The 18,826-nt window shown below is 40.6% G+C and overlaps 1 protein-coding gene across 1 annotated transcript in view; it reads right to left on the reverse strand.

Annotated features, from left to right (window-relative positions):
• The window catches only part of MTUS2 (microtubule associated scaffold protein 2), a 177,572-nt gene that overhangs the window by 147,934 nt on the left and 10,812 nt on the right, over nt 1-18,826 (reverse strand). The window contains exon 3 of the mRNA XM_035542552.2: nt 11,287-11,493. Coding sequence (XP_035398445.1) covers nt 11,287-11,493 — 207 coding nt within the window. The remainder of the gene's footprint in view (nt 1-11,286; nt 11,494-18,826) is intronic.

The raw sequence follows: 18,826 nt of genomic DNA on the forward strand, positions 1-18,826 counted from the left end.
TAGCTGCAGTACATAATACATTTAGTCAACATTAGAACATGTCAGAGAAGGAACGTTTTATCCCAGGACGCATCTAAAAATAGGACTTCAGTTTAAATAAATTATTATAATAATGTTCATCAGGAAATCCCCTTTCCTCAGATTGCAGAAGTAATATTAATTCCTAGATCACCTCATGTTCTGTAGTAAGAACTGCGTAGAAATTTACAAAAAGATCCAAATTAATTATATATTCCTTTTAAGGAGAAAAATATTAGTTAAAAATCATGCATTCTTAATTGTTTCATCAAACCCAAGAAGGTCATACCACATGCTTCAGGGCACAGACTGAGCTCTGGCCTTTCCTAATCCATACAGTTTAGTAGCAGGAGAAAAGAACAGAAGGGTTTCCCATAAGTAGTCCTGACATGTTTGTAAGATATTTAGAACAGGACATGCCTTTTTATACAAAATATATCATCGCTCCTTCACCTTTGGTTAGTTTTCCCTGGAGGTTGTACATGTCTTTCCAGAAATGACTGACTGGAAGACAGCGTAACTCTAATGTGTGATAAAAAGGAAGCGAGCCACTGATTAAATGCAAAACTAGGCTATCACAGCACCTGAAATAGACACTATTTCTGAGATGAGTAGGAAACCACTCGTTCCTTGGTTTACTGTATTGACTCTCTTCTTTTTCCAATGGTGTGGTAGAGGGGTGACTCCCAATTCTTGTTCGCCAATTAGAAGCTATTTTGTTTCTTTGTTATTAGTTTAATTATGGAGACAAATTATGTAATTCGTCTTCTTTGAGAAGGTTGCTCCAAAAAAAGCAAACAAAAAGAGAAGACCAACTTCATGTTCAGCTGGAGAAAAGTCCACAACATGCAAGAACTGTTATGGTCTGGGCTCATTTTGCGCCACCAAGGCGCACTGTACAGAGCTGGAGTTGCTGGTGGTTGCCTCTGGCACCAGTCCACCAGCTGGCCAGTGTAGGCACAATCTCCATTGCCTTCTGGATAGCAACATCTTCCTTTTTACATAGAAACATGCGCGATGCAACACCTGATAGTCCAATTCAGACAGTGTGAGGAGGGGCACTAACATGACAAGGCAGTCTCATGATGACTTGGTGAATCCACACAGGGCAAGACAGACCTCACCACCACACGATCAGACGTCAAGGTCTGTGTGGGAAGATTGCTGCTATTCTGACAAGATCCAGTTCACACCCATGTATCAGAGCACTTTATTCACTCATCCTAAATGCTAATATTTCTCCATAAATACTTCTGACTGTGTAGCCTTCTGTAAGCACAGAGACGGTAACATGGAGTGCATGAAACCATACCAGCAGCCCATGAAGTTGTGAACAACATAAATTAAAAGCACATATCATGCAGTCCAACTTAACTGACTCCTTGCCACAAGGAACACAGATCCAAGGCTTGTTTGTAGCTCACAGTCAAAATGAACAGCAGCAGCTTTCTCCTCCAAGAACAATGGCATCAAAGGTGTACCCTTAAGTCTACCCCACAGGAGGCATACTACAATTTGTTAGATTCATGTCCAAAGGGCTGAACGTTTGCTAGCTGCTGATGGTGGTATTGCTGATGTCTAGGGTGAGAATAACTTACATTTTGTAATAATTGCCACCCAGGATGAAAATACTGTGCAATTGTTTCCATTTTATTCTGCTTAGTGTTCTTTGTTGGAGGGCCTCAGTCTTTTTTTTTTTTCTTTTTTTTTCTTTTTTTTTTCTTTTTTTTTTCTGCCAATGCTTGTTTTACTAATTTCAGACCTCAGTCAGCTTTCTTCTAGCATTTAATTAACTTAGGAAATCCCAAATTGAAAGCCTGTGGTCTTGCACCTGTCACAAGACAAAGAACCACAACATTTTTAGCTGTTTACAGCCTCATGTAACCTTACATAGGCCTCTAGAGGCTGTCAAGCAGCAAGCTGGAAGGGAAGTCAGTTTAAGCTGCAATTTTTAAGCTCTTGGATCACAACTTAACAGACTTATGGCAATACTGAAAGCTGCAAAAGATGCTGTTTCTTCCCTTTATTGCAGATATTCTCAAGAGCACCTGGAAGACTTACACAAATGACCTCAATTTTAACCTGTTTGGACTAGATTAGTGTGATGGAAAAAATGTCAGGGGTGAGATTCCAGCCCAACCTCTACACGGGAAAAGTTTTTGGTCTATAAATAGCACTGCACTCTTTTGGCTGTACCAGTTTTCTCGCTACTAAATTAGAATTCACAAGTATTCTGCAGGATTCATAATGGGATCAAAGATTAGACACTTCTTTGAAGTTTGTCTTCCTTTGCTCCACTATTAATACATACTTGCACTAATCCATCATGGTTCTCCTAAACCAATCAGTCACTCTCCCTTCCCAAAAGGGACAAGTATACACACGCTTTTTTCACATCCCCATTTATTCATGTCTATTATCCACACCTCATTTTGCAAGGGCATAACATTTTGTTAATTGATTTTTCATACGCTGTGAAGAGGCCAGCTCTGGCTTCTGAAACCTGTTGGGCTAAATGCAATTTGCCGGTAATATTTACAGTACTTTTAACTTTGGTCCTGTTTATTGGCAGTGAGGCACACAGTGGATTGGACTGTGTGCATAACAAATTCATAATATTTCACCTTTGACAAAAGCTATTAATAATAGGGTTGCAATGAGATCATCTCAGCCTCACTTTTTTAATTTGGCCCTTCTTGAAAGAGCTCAGAGAATCACGGAACCTCAAGGTTATCAGCCTCTTGTGTATGGAAATAAGGGTAGGTGACCTTACAGTCTCAGGTATGTGACCGTAAAGAAAAATTACACATGGGGAAATATCATTTCAAAATTCATTTTTAAATTTCCATAATTCCAAACTCTGACACATATATTTCTTTGCCTCACTGTGACTCAGAATTGGTTCGTAACTACCATATCAAACTTCTGGTATCTTTAAATAAATGGTTATTTCTAAGCTATCTTTGGGGAAAAAAAAAAAAGCCTATTATCAAGAAGTTTGTAACAATTTTTGTCATTGGCATTAATTAGTTTAATTGGGCAGCATTTAGACTCAGGTATTTTAAAACCAGAGTCCCTCACTGTGTTCAGTGGCTCTGCTCTCATGGATTATACAAAATGCAGAATTTAACCTGATGCAGCGCTTTCTGGTGAAGCATCTTTTCAGATTTGAATGCATCTACATTTCCAAAAGCTTGAATTTGAAAGAGCACAAAAACTGCAGGTGAATTCAATGAAATATCCAGGTGAGAGCTGCCTCCAGGAACAAGCCCCAATAGTTAGATATCTGAAATTAACCCTTTCTAATATTGGTTTATGTACTGTAATGATAATACATGAGGGAGACAAGCCGAAGAGGAACGTTTCTCAAATGCTCTGGCAAAGACCTACTTCTTTAGTGGGAGACTCTGAAGACTTTTAACTGGGATTCCATTAGAGGACAGATTATTTGAGAAGGTAAAAAAAATAAAAGGGGGGTGGAGTGGGGAGAGATCTCACTTCTTCAAAGCTGTATTTCTTAATTTGCTGCATTTTTCTTAGGGCTAAATAAGGAGATTAATCTATTCCAATGAATGTCCACGAGGTTCACTTCTAAAAGCCTATTTGCCCCCCTCATCAGATAGAAAAGAAGATTAGAATATGGAAAGGAGACAATTTAGAGTGAGTTTTCTGCTCTTCAGAAGCGCTTTTATGTGGATGTGACAGATATATTCCAGCTGCTGCTTGCCTTACTATCTTCAAAAGGTCATTTTAAGTGCTACTGAAGCAAGTGCTGTGGCTCCCCAGAAGGATGTGTGCTGTGTTTGTCCCTGGTACAGGCTCTGGGCTGACTGCGGCTTTTCCCCAGTCTTGGAAGCTGCTCTCCATCGGCACTTCCCTTTTAACCCCAGTTGTAGAGGGGAGCAGCCTCCTGTCCCCCTCACATCACTCTAAGAGGGCATTACCCTCAGGCTCCCTGAAGATCAGATGTTTTAGAAAATCTGGATTTAAATACCAAAAATAAAAAATTTTAAAAATGGTTATTTCAGAAATGGCTTCACTCATTTCTTTGTATCCCTCTAAAAAACAAATGAAACACATTATATTGCGATAAAAAAGTGGTGAGGATCTCCTACAGACCAGGGCAGAACAAGAACAGCCACATTTTGGGAGAAAGAAGGGGCTGTTGAAACAGGGGCACCTAAGCAGTCTGTTACAGTAGCTGAATTCAAGAGACCGATCAATGAATCAAGCTGCCAGCATTTCCCCACAGAGTCAAAGGAAAGAGGCAGTTTGGGTGCCTGTGATGGAAATAATCTAATCGTGGGGTGATGCTCTTCCCCCTCCAGTGACACCAGTGTCTGGCAGCCCGGTGTGCGGTGGCTTGAACTGGTTTTTACCCTCTAGAGCTTAAACACTAAGAGTCACAGTGACTAAATTAGGCACTTGTAATCAGTCAAATAATCCTGTGTGGAAGTGGGCCAGGAAAGAGGATTTGTCACTATCCATCTCTTCTTCGTCACTCCATTATCCAATACCTGTATAACCATTTGCAGCCTCCCACCCCATTTCACAAATGGGAAAAGTGAGGTGGATCATTTAAGTCACTTTTGAAAAGCCAGACAGAAATCAGTGCCAAAAACTGGAACTAGAATTGCCAGGTCTGAGCCAGGACAATTTTAGCACACAGGCACAGCATCTCTGAGACCAGCCTTCTTGCTTCTAAAAATGCAGATTTTATATTGCATTTTACTACAATAACAAACATCAAGATTAAGCGCTCTGTTAAGTTGAGTGGGCAATAGATCTTGGCAAAATTTTTCAACTGTTCTTCACTTATAAAAAGCAGACTTTGCAGAACTGAATTTCATGCTTTTTTTTCAGGTTTGACAAACGTTTCAGCTCAGGAAAGGAAAATTTGCAAACCCCTCAAATGTTTCATGTTGGAGTCTTCATATAAAAATAGTTCTCCATTTCCAAACCATCTTGATCTTCCTGCCCCTGTTTGTTCATCGTAGGGAAGAGTGGTGCAGATCCTTACAGTGTGGTACTGCTTCCCTCATCCTGAGTGCTCTGACAAGCAGTGAAAGAGGTTAACAGTGTAAACAGGAAAAACATTATCTAAACCATTAAAGTATTATCACACTTAAAATACTTTCACAGGTACCACTGAAATTAAAGGACAATTTATACATCATCACTGTTGTTTCAAGATCTGCAGACATGGAGAGACTGCTGTGCGTATACCTCCAAGTCACTTTTGAAGGTTTTTTTCACAGCAGTAAGAAATAGAGTATGAGAAGTAAGTGCTGGGAGTCTGGAAGGCAGTTAAAATGTCTTTTCAGCCCTTGCTCCTCCTGGCTGACACACTGCACTTTTCCAGATGCTTTGCCCACAAAGCTGAAAATCCTAACTTGGCACTGTTCTATTTTACTTCTATTCAGAGCAAAGTGATGGTATAAAGTGATTCTTCCATCAAAATGTTAATATCAGAACAAGATCAAAATGAAATAATTGAATTTACTATGTAGAAAAATGATCAGAAAATCAGTCACAGAAATGTGATTGGTGTATCTGTCCACCATGCCACAGTTTGGGATGTTCTACATTTTTGGAGGCAATTAGCCGTCTTTTCAAGACTTCTGTGCTCACTTTAATTTCCCCATTCCTCTACCCACCCAAATCTGATGTACTTTGACGTCTGCTTACTAGAATGGAAACTCAGCATTTAGAAAGGCCAAGCAATAAAAGACCCAAAACCGGTGTGAAATCTATTTGATGAAGAAGGGATTGTGGAAGTTTACACAAAACACACAGTTTCATATTTCTGTAATTTTAAACAAAAAAATAGCTGTCATGAGACACTAATACAAGTTTTGAAATATTCGTCACAGTTTTCTTGCTCTATCTGAAAAGAAATTGCTTCAGCACTCAGAACTGTGGGGAGATACTGAACAGCATTATGTCTTTTAGTCTAGCACCTCACCAGAGAAGAATTGTCTTTAACACCAGGCTATTATTCTATTTTAAGAATCTTAAGCAACGTGGCTTTCATCACTTGAGTTGGAAGATTATTTAACAGACTAGTAGACCTCATGACTAAGAAGTATTTCCTGGTATTATAGCTACATCTTTCCATTTCCAAGACTCATAGCAGTTATCGTACCTTAACTCATTCTAAACGATCCTTCTTTCTTCCACTGCTCCACATATCAAACTGTTCCACAGTGCTTAATGAAGTGTTTCCCATGTGGTGCTTGCACCACATTACTGTCTCTTCTGATCAAGTACATAAAAGTAATTATGTGAAAGACGAGTGACGAGTGGTGTTCTTCAGGGGGCTGTATTGGGACCTCTGTATTGGTGTTATTTAACATTTTTGTTGGTGACATGGACAGTGGGATCAAGTGCCCCCTCAGCAAGTTTGTGGATGACTCCAAGCTGTGTGGTGCAGTTGATGCTGGAGGGAAGGGATGCCTTCCAGAGGGACCTTGGCAGCTCGAGAGGTGAGCCCATACGAACAACACGCAGATCAACAAGGCCACGTGCAAGGTCCTGTACCTAGTCTGGGGCAATCCCAAACGGGAATACAGGATGAATGATGAGCGGATAGAGAGCAGCCTGCAGAGAAGGACTTAGGGGTGCTGGTGGATGAAAAATGCAAAATGACCTGGCAATATGCACTTGCAGCCCAGAAAGCCACCTGTATCCTGGGCTGCATCAAAAGCAGCATGGCCAGCAGGGTGAGGGAGGGGATTGTGCTCTTCTGCTCTGTTCTCGTGAGACCCCACCTGGAGCCCTGCACATATTTTTCTCATATTTAGCAGAGAACAGTGATGGCCCTCTTAAAGTATCTGAATTTTTCAATTCTAGCCAATTTAGAAAGTGAACAACATCAAAAAGTTGTTTGACATACAAAAAAAAAACTCAGCATAAAAAATGAAAAATAGTTTAGAATATTATATATTTTTAAATCTCAAAAGTAGTGGGCAGGAACTGAGGGTCAGCATGAACATTTCAAGTCACCTTGAACAAAGATGTTACAGGAAAGGCAGTTTGCAGCACAGTACAAATCTGGGGGGTCTGCTGGCAGGACCGCGAGCTGAGCCAGGTGCAGCAGTGTTACACCTTGTGGCTTTGTACCAGCAGAAGACATCAAGACCTTACCGGGGCCTTGCTGCAGGTTGGTACAGAGATACTCTCATGTGGAAAGTCATGGGATGGGAGGTGTGAAAGTGGCAGGGAAAAATGCATGCTCTGCACCTAGTGGAAAGAAACATTTGCAGCAACAAAGAATGGATCCTCTCTGATATGGTACAGCAAGCTCTTGCTGCTTGAGATGTATTATTCAAAAACAACTGCCCTTCTTCACCACATGAAGCAAAGTGTTCACCCTGAACCATTTTAACCATTTTATTTTGAACACAGCAGGACAGCAAGTGCTCTGCTGTGGTCAGCTCTCCTGATCAACCCTAGCACCCAGCTTCATCTCTCAAAATGGAGCGGTCTTTGGCTTCTGTCATTGCATCCCACCTCCTTCAGCAAGGTGAGAAGCTGCCTCACATGCCACCATCATCCATCCCCACAGAGCTTCATGGACTCTGGCTGCCCTGTGCGCAAAGTGTGTAAGCACCAGTAAGTGGATTTTAAATGGCAGAATGGAGCAGTGACCCCGCACTGCAGGTCAGTTCCCTGACCCAGAAGCTGCTGATGGGCTGGACAGGTTGGATGCCACAGATGTCCCTCCAGCCCCACACATGGCTGGGCAGGACCATCTAGGAGCAAAGCCTCATTACAACTGATCCTGACGAGCAGCTGACGGCACGGCAGTTGAAGATGGTGTGTTATCAGCAAACCGCAGCCCCCCTTATACCCGCAGCCCCGCTTATACCCGCACCCCAGGGACGAGAGTCCAAGAAAGAGCAGAGGGCAAGCAGGTGAGTGCTGCACAGCCTGCCCTGTCCCTACCATGCTAAAAGAGCACAGTCTCACCACTGCAAATCCGTTTAATTGAGTCAATAAGAATATGCGAGCTATTGCCAGGAAGAGTCAGCTGAGGAGCACAGCACAAGCTCTACACCGCATCCAGGCTTACTGCTTGCAGAAAGGTCAGGGGAAGGGGAGAAATCTGGTTAGAAACAAAGCTGCCGCATCACAACTCCTTTAACAAACTTCCCTGCAACACAAATATCATGTCTCCTTACTCTCAACAAGTGTGGTTTTGCTCTCTAGACAGCATTTCATCAGTATTAATACACCAAAAAGAGACACCACTTGGGATTTCTGAAAAGAAATGTAAGAATCACGAGTTCAGGAAGAGCTGACACCATGAGACATCTGGCAGGGGAGAGAAAAGCAAGCACAGGATCACACTAGGACCTCTTCAAGAATCGCTGTTTCCCATAAAACACTCTGCCCCCAGAATAAACCTATGTTTTCCTCCCACCCGGCTAAAGCCATCTGCTTTTTAGAAACTGCCAGTACATGGTGATTTTTTTTCTGGCAGATATAAGATCTTGAGGTGAGCCCCTTCACTTTCAACAGTGGCAGGCCCTCTATTTTTAACATATGCAGACTTGTAAGATGTTTTCAATTACTTCTGTCTCTCTGACACGCAGAGATGCTGCTTAAATAGGAAATTGTGTTATCATACATTTTTGAAGATTTCTGAAGCTAGATCATTTTGCATTTTCTACCCTACTGAGCCAGGAAATTAACAGTAAAACTTTACCCTGCCCTCTACTAAGCCTGATTTAGTCAAAGACACGATCTCAGGTAGTAACTACAGAATCAGCTATTTATTTAATTTAAATAAAACCATTCTTCCAGCAGACAGAGAAAGGAAGAAATAACATGTCATGCTAAGATTCCTGAGCCAATACTTCTCCCTACATCCACTCTTCAGTTGCTTTCCAAGCATGTTGAAGTGCACTGCTGATCTCTGTTAAATAAGCTGTAGCAGAATGGAAGGCAACTAATTTGTGCTCCTTGGGTGCTGGGCACCTAATTTAACTCTTGCTGGTACACAGACTATAGATAGAAAAAAACCAAACACTAGTTTCATACTGATATCATTTCTGTGACAGTTATTAACTCAACAGTAAGGAAACAAATTTTTTTCTGCCATACCTGAAAGAAAGATGTCCTATCAGGAGTGATTAATGGGAATTATGTTGCTTTTAATACAAAGAAAATGGGTGACATTTGGTAACTTCTTGTGTGATGACTTACCCAAGGGCAAACGCCCCAAATACAGGGTGTGCACTCACCCCCTTGGAAAAGCCCCTTCTTACTCTCTCACCCAGTTCCATGAAGAAGCAATATCCACTTGGAATTAAAGAAAAATTTAAAAAGTTGTGACTTTTATACCAGACAGCGATGCATGTCACAAACCATGTCAGACAGATGGCCCTCTGGAGATGTCCATTCTCTTGCTCTCCCATGGGAAACTAGACAACTGCATAGATGAGCTATCTAACTTTGTGCAAAAACAGAAATGATAGGTCCCAGTTTTCATCAGGTGACAGGCCAAGCTCGTGTCTACATGAATTTGTACAAGCAGAACACTTCCCCTGGGTAATTTTCATATCCATCCAGAGAGATTCTTGAAACATGCAGAAGTTGGTCACAAAATCCTAATCATAAGTTAAAGATGGTTATCATCTTCAGCTAAGTGGACTGGAACAAAATGTATGCAACACATACTTCCACTTTCTTGTGGGGATTGAAATATGATTTCAGATTTTAAGGGCTTAATGTACAAATACAATACAAAAATACAACATAATATACAAAAGAAATCAACTTCTTTTAAGATGAATGAAGAGTCAAATGTAGCTTTCTGGGTCTCAGATGACTAATGCTTCTTATACAGTTTTTGAACTGAAATCAATTGACTCAGGTTCCACAGTTTAGAGCATTTTCCTTTTAGAGAATTCGCAAATTTATGAAATGTACCTGTTTGTATCAGCTGTGTTCAAGGATAGTCCTATAACTACATATGGTGCATTTTTCAGATTCACACCTGAAATTGCTAGACAACATTTCTTGCAGACATGTAGCTTAGAACTAATCAGAAACTAAATAATTCTATCCCTAGCAATGGCTTTATGTAACCAAAAGATTATACCACCAGACAAAAGGAAATGCTTTCCAAAGACCTAGGATGAAGGGTGAAAATGCAAAGCAAAAAAGATTGACTACTTTCAATGTAAAGCTCAGTAGGAACTAAACAGAAATGAGCCATCAGTCCAAGAGTAAAACAAGGATACAAGTGCTTGCTTGGAAACATTGGGAAAGTCAGAACTCAATGGAGTTCTGACGCTTCTGCATTTCATTGATTCCGTATAAGACAGGAGAGGGAAAATCCTTAGAGTTTTTAACTACTTTCATTTTATTTATCATTGTCTTTCATTTTGAATTAATATAAACAGTGAAAGGTTTTGGAGCTTGCAGCATCTTGTCTCCTCTGGTGCTTTATGTCACCTGGTCCCCCTGTCTGCATCCCTCCCCAGCTGATAACACTTGCTTTGATATTGACACACTTCAGTCTCAATCTGGTCTTCAAAGTAAGAAAAATGGGCATGAAAATCCCTCAATCCCCCTTTCTGCTCCAAGCCCAGGGCTCGCACACACTTCCCAAGGACTTCACACTCCGGTGGGTATTATTTTGTACTTAATAAAATTAACAGTCGTTACAGAAAATAGGATTTGAAATGACATTTCAGCCATAGGATCTTTCCAAGTCTGGAGATGAGACAATAGCTACGACACCAGTTCTGATCACATTTTATACCAACGGCATTAATTTTCAAAACATGTTTATTATTCTGCATATGAAGAGGCAGAAAAAAAAATGGATGAGAAAGACTCCGTTGTTCATTTTGGATTATATTTATTCTAAACTGTTCTCCATGGCTGCAATGTGCTTACCAAACACAGTTTACTGTGATTATTTACTTACTTCAGCTTGTACGAAGAGATATTTTACATAAAAACCAAATAGAAAAATGCTTCAGGTTCACTCTTAACACAATTTTCTCCGCAAAAGGGAAAGTAACTCCTTCTATGTGCAATGTACATTCAGAAACTATTCATCTATTATTAATAATATTTTAAAGAATTACTCTGGGAAATCAAGATACCAAAGCCACATCTCAGTGGCACAGAACAGATTAATAAATTCTGCAGAGATTAAGTTAGTCCTTGTATGCAGACTACAGTCTGGACAATCCCGGAGTACATCTATTTTATATCCCCCCCAAAAAGAAGACCACTTTTTGGACTTACGGTTGGTTGTCCTGCTTTGATCACTCTGAGCACTGTCATTTGACTGGTTGCTGGAGACGGAGGATACGCTCGAGCTCCTGACAAAACCAAATGCTGCCAGTTTAGCCGCTGGCAACCGTGAATAACTTGGAGGACGAAGTCCAGACTGACACGGCTTGGGGAGATTTGACTTTGCAGCATTTGGACATGGGCCTTTCTTAAGATCAACTGAAAGAAGGAAAAATAGAGAATCTTTTATTAAACAAACTCAGCTGGGACATATCAAATACTACTTGTACCAACTAACTACATAAAGTCAGTAAAAGACTGAATACAATTTTTGAGGGCTGCTCAAACTGCAGTAATGTCTTATTCTTTGCTCGACTAAAAAGTAATTCTAAGAAACAATTATAGGTTGCCATAATTTTTAAAATGTGAAATGCAGCAAGAACCCATGAGGCACAAAGTCAAAATTCCAGCAAGTAATGTAGTTCAAGACTGCTACTTTTTTAAAAAAAAAGTTATTTTATGCTGTATCACTTTCTAATTTTACATTTCTTACATGCCAATTAAAAGAAACTCACACTCTAAGACAAACATATCATTGCATAGCCTCCAGTTTTGGAAGCTATTGTAGAACACCAACAACCTCCTCAAGGACACAGGACTTCTTTGTATTCCATCAAAGAAAATACTTCTTTGAAGTCTTTCTTTCATATTTTGCTAAAAGAAAATGCCCATCTCTCACACCATGCCTGGGAACAAGAACTTGCCCTGTGAAGTTGTACTTTTTTAGTGTACCACTAGCCATTTATACCGAGAGTGTTCAACTCACTGTAGAACATCAGCTTACATGGATGACATCAACCAAGTCTCAGACAACTGCCATTAGAGGGCTTATAAAGGACGAAATTAGGCAACAACAACAGTTTGGCTACCATGTGTGCCTGTGGTAAGGACCAACTGGTCATCTGTCTCCCTTTGTCCACCTAATCCATATTCTGCTGTTCTTGCTTAGGCAGACTTTTTCAGGCAAATCCAGAAGACAAGTCCTTAAATGTCTCAAATTGTCTTCATGGAAGGACTAAAGCTCTGAGTTTGGTTTTACTTGGAAGGTCTGGATACATAGTGGATCTATAACTCAACTATACATTTGGACAGAGCGTTCTTTGTATTTTTGACACTAACAGATTTCTGTTCCTTGTAGCATCCTGAGAAGCAGAGGAAAAAAATAAGTTCTCTAAAAGTTGATGCTTGAGTGCTTCAACAGTCAGGACCAGAAGGTTAGAAGACAAGGTAGAATTATCAATATACTCCTCCAGAAAAAGCCACAAAGTCACCTTCTTTCCATTCCCATCTGGTCAACGCTATTCATGCCTTAGCCTGACACATACTTCAAAGGGTGCAGTGAACATTCATAATATAAAAGAAGATAAAAATTAACCACAGAGTAAAAATATGGTCTTCACATTATTACAGTATCTAATTCTATTGTAAACTATGTAGGTCACAGCCTTATTAATGTTAATGAAGCATTGCACTTTGAGGAGAGTTTATGGAAAACAAGACTAACTCCTTTGAGCAGAAAAATGTTACAGGGATTTTGAAAGATAGTCGTGTACCTCATGACAGTAACAATACTAAGTTTTGTTTTACAGAGCTAAGCTGTTTCTTTTGAAATAGCTCTATCTGTAACACCAAGCAAAAAAAGAGTGGTTTTCCTATAAAACACATTCCTATAAAAAAAATAAAAAATGCTTCTTGATCAACAAATGAAATAATTTATATCCTTTAAACTCTTAAAAATCTATTTTTGCAGCCACTTTTCATGAGTTCAGGCTTCTATTAAGACACAAGGAACTGGATGTCTGACCACTGCACCTTTAACAGCCCAGAGGATGACGTACTGTGGAGAGTAACCAAAAAGAAAGTAACAAATACCCACAGTGTGTAACAAAAGTCTAAAAATTCCCTGATGATTTTTTTTCACCACCAGGGACAATGTTGGACTTTGATGCTGAATCTGGCTTCCTTTGAACTATGTGATGAAGTGCCCCGAGGGAGCTGTGGGCTCCAGGTGCAGGTGAAGGGCAGTGCAGGCACATTAGCAAGGAGAACAGATAACAGATTGCTGCTGGCTTGTGCAGTATTGCGTTGACAGCAGTCTATTACAGCTGTTTTATGGTTCCCTGTAAAGCAACGCCAAGCTAGACTTCTTCCCTCCCTGCTGCTGGGTCTTGACATTCACATCTAAACGACTACACAGCAAGGTGCTACAGAACCTGCTCCCAACTTTTCCCTAAGAGCTACCAGCACAGCTTGCACTTGGTGTGAATCACATCAGCTGATATTCATGTAGGAACAATAAGAAGTGTACAGCAAGAGGCTTTAAGAGTCCCAAATGCCAGGAATTACACGCTTATTATCTTTGGTCAGAATCCCTCTGAGTGGACTAGTATCTTCCTGCACTGACAAATGCTCAAGGTGGGATCCAGATCAGCTTGTGCCAGTGTAAGATTGCACTTTTACTACAGAAGGATGACCCCACGATCTCTCCCTTCCACAGCCAGACTCGCCAGGGCCTCGCAAATGCTGATATGAGCACTGCAGCTATTTTTTGGATGGGCCAGATGTCCTGCTTACCAAGCCACACACATGTTGCAGCAAGGGCATGACCAAACATCATATTGGCCATGTACCTAAAGGACTAATTATACTGATTACACTGTGTATGACAAAAGGCACACAACACAGTCTCAGTGTGCAAAACATTCCCTGTGTTGTATCAATGGCAGGGCAAAACCCAAGCCTGATGTGAAGCAAACACGAGGACCCACAGCAAGCAGCCGTAAGCTCAACTGCAGAGCAACGAACCTGCCCAGGTCAGTGGCAGCAGGGAAAAACTATGGGGCTGTCTCTTGTAGGTTCTCCAGACTTCCAAAAAAGTGCACGACTAGACCTGCACTACTCAAGCTGAGAGTTGAGATTTCTTTTTCCTAAGAACCACTGAAAATCGAGGTGGAGGGAGAAACCTTTCCATTCTAGAGCAAAAAGCTATAAATAACACAGATTTCCTGCAGCAGAATAGGGGAAAATCCACTGGGACAAGGAGGGAAGTGGTTAGAAATAGTTTTGTTTAAAAAGCATTTGAAATGCACTTGCCCTAGGACTGTGAGGTCCACATGGGACTCCCACATCCCCAGCTTTACTGCAGGGCTGCCCGCACTGAGTCCCCAGGCTCTCTTCTCTCCACCACCACGCGACCACCTGCCTGCAGCCAGCAGGGCACTGAGCACTGCAGAGCAAGCATGGAGCCACCAATGCTGCTGCTGAAGAGGAAATTTCATAAAACCAGGAGGTACAAATTAGTGACAAACTTCGGCGCCTTGCTGCAGCAGACAATGCCCACCCATCTCTACCTTTACCTTCAAATTCATTCTCTCAGTTCTGTGCAGATTATTCACGGTGTTTCTCACACTTCTGTGCTTGTGAACTTCTCAGTTTGTGACTCCTATTCACGTTTCCCCTGAACTAACAATATTTTGTGTCTTGAACTCATCATCTTCCCTAAATTATTTTTCCCTTCCTTCTTTGTAATCCAGCTCTTCTGTACCACAAGGGCCTCACAAGAACCTGGGGGCAGGACATTAACCTCATTAAGGATGCATTCAAATCCTTAAAGATAAGTCAGTTTGTGTCTTCTTTCCCATTAAAATACATGAGGCATCAGCCTATTGTACCTGTTTTCTGTTCTAAATATCATCAAGTTTTATGATGCGTGTTTGTTCTCTATTTCTGTTTCTTAGAAGTGTAGAAGCACTCCTGCAAACAAGGTCTGCGAGTACAAAACAAAAGTTATTTTAATGAGCAGCTTTCATTTTAATAAATATCTGCCAAAATAAGCTTAACAAAAAATTGGCAAAAATCTTTCCAGCTTGCCTCACTGCCTGAAGCTAATTATAGAATTAAGTATTGTTGTCTGTATGGCACACAAGTGATTTTCTATGACACTTCAAACTATTTCCATCTAGGAAGACAAAAACATTTTGAGGTAACAACTGATTGACAAAAAACAGACGTGCCTGCGGAGCCTTAAAAACAGTCTGAGCGAGACTTCTTATGCATCTGCACTGCACACGAATCACATCTCCATGCACATGTATAACTAACGAGCACCTTTACTGTGACTTCTCTGTGACAGCTGAAATAGCTTTTAGCTAAAACAAATGAAAAGCTATAGAAGTGAATTCCATAGATGTATTCATCTGAGAAAGAGTAGCAGTTCAAGACTTCAACTCCACTTGTGATTTAGGGATCCATGCTAAGCCTTTGTTTTCTTAGTTAGTGTGTTTTTTGTTGGTTGTTTTTTGTTTGTTTGTTTGTTTTTCCTCTTATTTAATTATTTGTTGGACAAGCTTTTCCCTTAAAACTTCCACCACTAGGTGTGACTTGCTCTCAAAGAGCTCACCTTCTTTTAGATGGTGCTCTGAACATTGTTGTCCTTGTTTGTGTTGGGGAATCTGGGGCAAAGAAGTTACCTACAAGTTTGCAGAATTAGTCAGAGATAATACAAGCAGTTTTTCAAGGCATCTCAGAGTTAACTCAGTCTTTGATATCTTCAGAGATTAAAAACAAATCTGCCAAATAAGAAACCTATTCTGTTCCCAGTACCCTTGTGTTCTCCCTGTTATTGACATAATTATTTTTCCTTCGAACAATAACTGAGGAAAGGGGCCTGAAAACAAAAGGTTTAATTACCTACACCTTAAACCAGAGGGTTTTACAACAGTGAGCATATTACGCCCAGCTTCCCTGATGCTCTCTCATCTACTGTCAAGCCTGGGACTGGCCAGTTCCAAAGGCAAAACAGTTGTCCCTGCTGAACATCACATGGCAGAAAATGCTCAGCACCACCTGCTTCATATTTAAACCTCCCCAAAAGCTGCGCTGTGCCTTTCTAGCTCCCAGACAACCCAAGGCCATTTAGCACTTTCTCACTGCCCCAAGAATTTGTCAGCTTGTGCTTCATTCAAGCTGCAAATGTCTGTGTTTACTTTCTAGAGCTGATGTGCAAAGCAGCCCACAGAAACATCCAGCCCAGGAAATGTCAGTGCCTGAGCCACGCCCATTGCATTTTCTTCTCAAAGTACAGGGCATCAAGAACATGTTTCAGTGCACTGGAGCCACATCTTCCACCCAGCTGCTGCTCATCAGCTGCTCAGATGTGCTGCAGGTGCCCAGCCAGCTACAATCAGCTCTCCTCAGGGAGGAGGTAGGGGATGAGGTATTTGTCTGCTACTACACCTGGATCATTGATGATGTAACAGCCATATCCTTCTCATACCCTTCTCATAAGAGGTATTCTGAGTCTTTGAAGAGTCGGTAACTGTTCGGAGCTGAGGTGGCATATGGCTAAATCTGAGTATGATGATAATGTCCTCAGCAATACTTTGATGAAGAGGTGTGTTTCCCTTCAAAGCACTTCATTTTTCTTTAGGAAATGCAATCAGGTTGCTCACCCAAAGACAGCTGAGAGTGACAACTGAAACCATTGCAGATTAGTGAGGGTTACAGAACATTTTTAATTCTGAACTTCTCACCTCTCTTCTTAAAAAAAATTAAGTTTGCCAGCTCAAATCCAAGTACATCAGAGTGCAAGCCTATAAAATGAGCATGCAGGTGGAGCAGCAGTAATGAAATACTTCAGGAAGTAACCTCAAAACCTCTTTTCTGTCACCAAAACTCATTTACTTGTTCAAGTATTAGGTATTCCTGAAAATCAGCACAAAAGCAAAACTGAAAGCCTATCAGGAAAAAGCTGAAGACATATTGTAGCATTAATGATGAAATCTACAATAAATATTTGCAAATACACAAATACATATGTCTGTGTGTGTCTCAGTAAATCAGAAACACTGCTGTCCTGATGTGCATGTTAATTTAATTTTTAACAAGAGTTGACTTGTTGAGAAATGAAGGGAACTGCTAGACCCTCAGGACTGGCAAATTCAATCGATGGAGAGGTAATAAGGAAACAAAATTTCATTAACACACTCTTTGGGAAAAAATTACCATAAACACTACTCAAAAAAGCGTAGAATTAAGTGAAGATTTAATGATGAGATCTCTGTCATATTTCTCAAAATCAGACATTAATCCCATTAAAATAATCAGCTAATGAATGTAAATCCTGACATGTTTGCTCCAAGTCTTCATAACCAAGGAAAGCATATTCATCATTTATATGTTGTAGACACAATATTCTTCAATGCTTGTTTTGAATTACAAGTTTCCCAAAGAAAGAGCAGAGTCAATTTACATAAGATAAACAAAAGTTCAGCTTTCAGATACTTAATATACCCTTAGATACACCCCAATTGAGTGGCTTCCTATCTTACCTACAGTGCACAATGCCTCTCCTTACAAGTCAGACTGCTTGCCAGACCCATCCAGTGTAAAGCATCACCTAAGTAGCATTACTGGTCAGTAAGGAACTCGCAACCACTGTCAATGTGTGTGTTCAATGTCATACAGATGAATGATCGTGGCCCCAGCCACATTTTAGGCATCACACTTGGAGAATAGTGGGAACATTCATTATTATTTCACTTTCTACCTGGCATGTCTTAAAACTAACAAAGCCCTTAATGTACTAGCAGTACTTGCAATCCATCACAGCAGTTCAGGGATTTAATTATCAATTACCTTACAACCAGTTTTATGAGTATTAGCATTATACATGGACCAAACCACTCAGCTTATCAGTGCTGCTTAAGCAGGCTGCTACATTATGAAAGGCACGGCAGAGGGGAATAAAATCCTTATTATGAGGCCCTGGCTCTGTCCTCGATACTGTGCCATGGCAATTTTAATTTTAAAATCCTCAGTGGTACCCCACACTTTGTCACTGGATGGCAACTGGCTAGATCCCTGTTTCCACTACCTCAGGGCAGGACTGAAATCACTAGGATTAAAAACTGGATTAAAAGCTCAGGATTGAGCTGCAGGAGATGCTGATTAGCATTCTGAAGGCAGGACTAGTATGCTTGAGAGAAAAATACCTGCTAGTCCTTGGCTGCTTTCAGTGTTGTCAGCCAAGCCCTTACTCCCCACAGTACCCATGAGTAAGGGTCTTACCAGCATCACTTCCAACCTGCTGACCATAGGCCCATGCATTTTTTTCCTTATATTTGTAAATATGATTCCATCTAAGGTACATTTAATCGTGTTTCTCAAATACTGCATCAAAACCAATAACGCAGATCAAAGTTTAATACCACAATAAACTGCCAAATTATAGGAAAATGGTTGACAAAAAGCTGAAAATGATACTGGTCTGTATTTGTGCAGCAGCACATGCACAGCTGCAGAAAACATTTCTCTGCTGCTCTCTCAATCTTACACCGGTACTGTCTTATCTGTTGTCACTTGATCCTCTTTCATGAGCAATTCATTCTTCCTAAAAGAAATTAGTAAAGATGAAAAGACTGATAGGCTGACTTGTGAAGTTACATGTTGATGAAAGATTAAGTCACTTAGGATACGCAAAGAAAAGGCTTTG

Source organism: Cygnus atratus, chromosome 1, assembly GCF_013377495.2.
Source record: "Cygnus atratus isolate AKBS03 ecotype Queensland, Australia chromosome 1, CAtr_DNAZoo_HiC_assembly, whole genome shotgun sequence".
Taxonomy (NCBI): domain Eukaryota; kingdom Metazoa; phylum Chordata; class Aves; order Anseriformes; family Anatidae; genus Cygnus; species Cygnus atratus.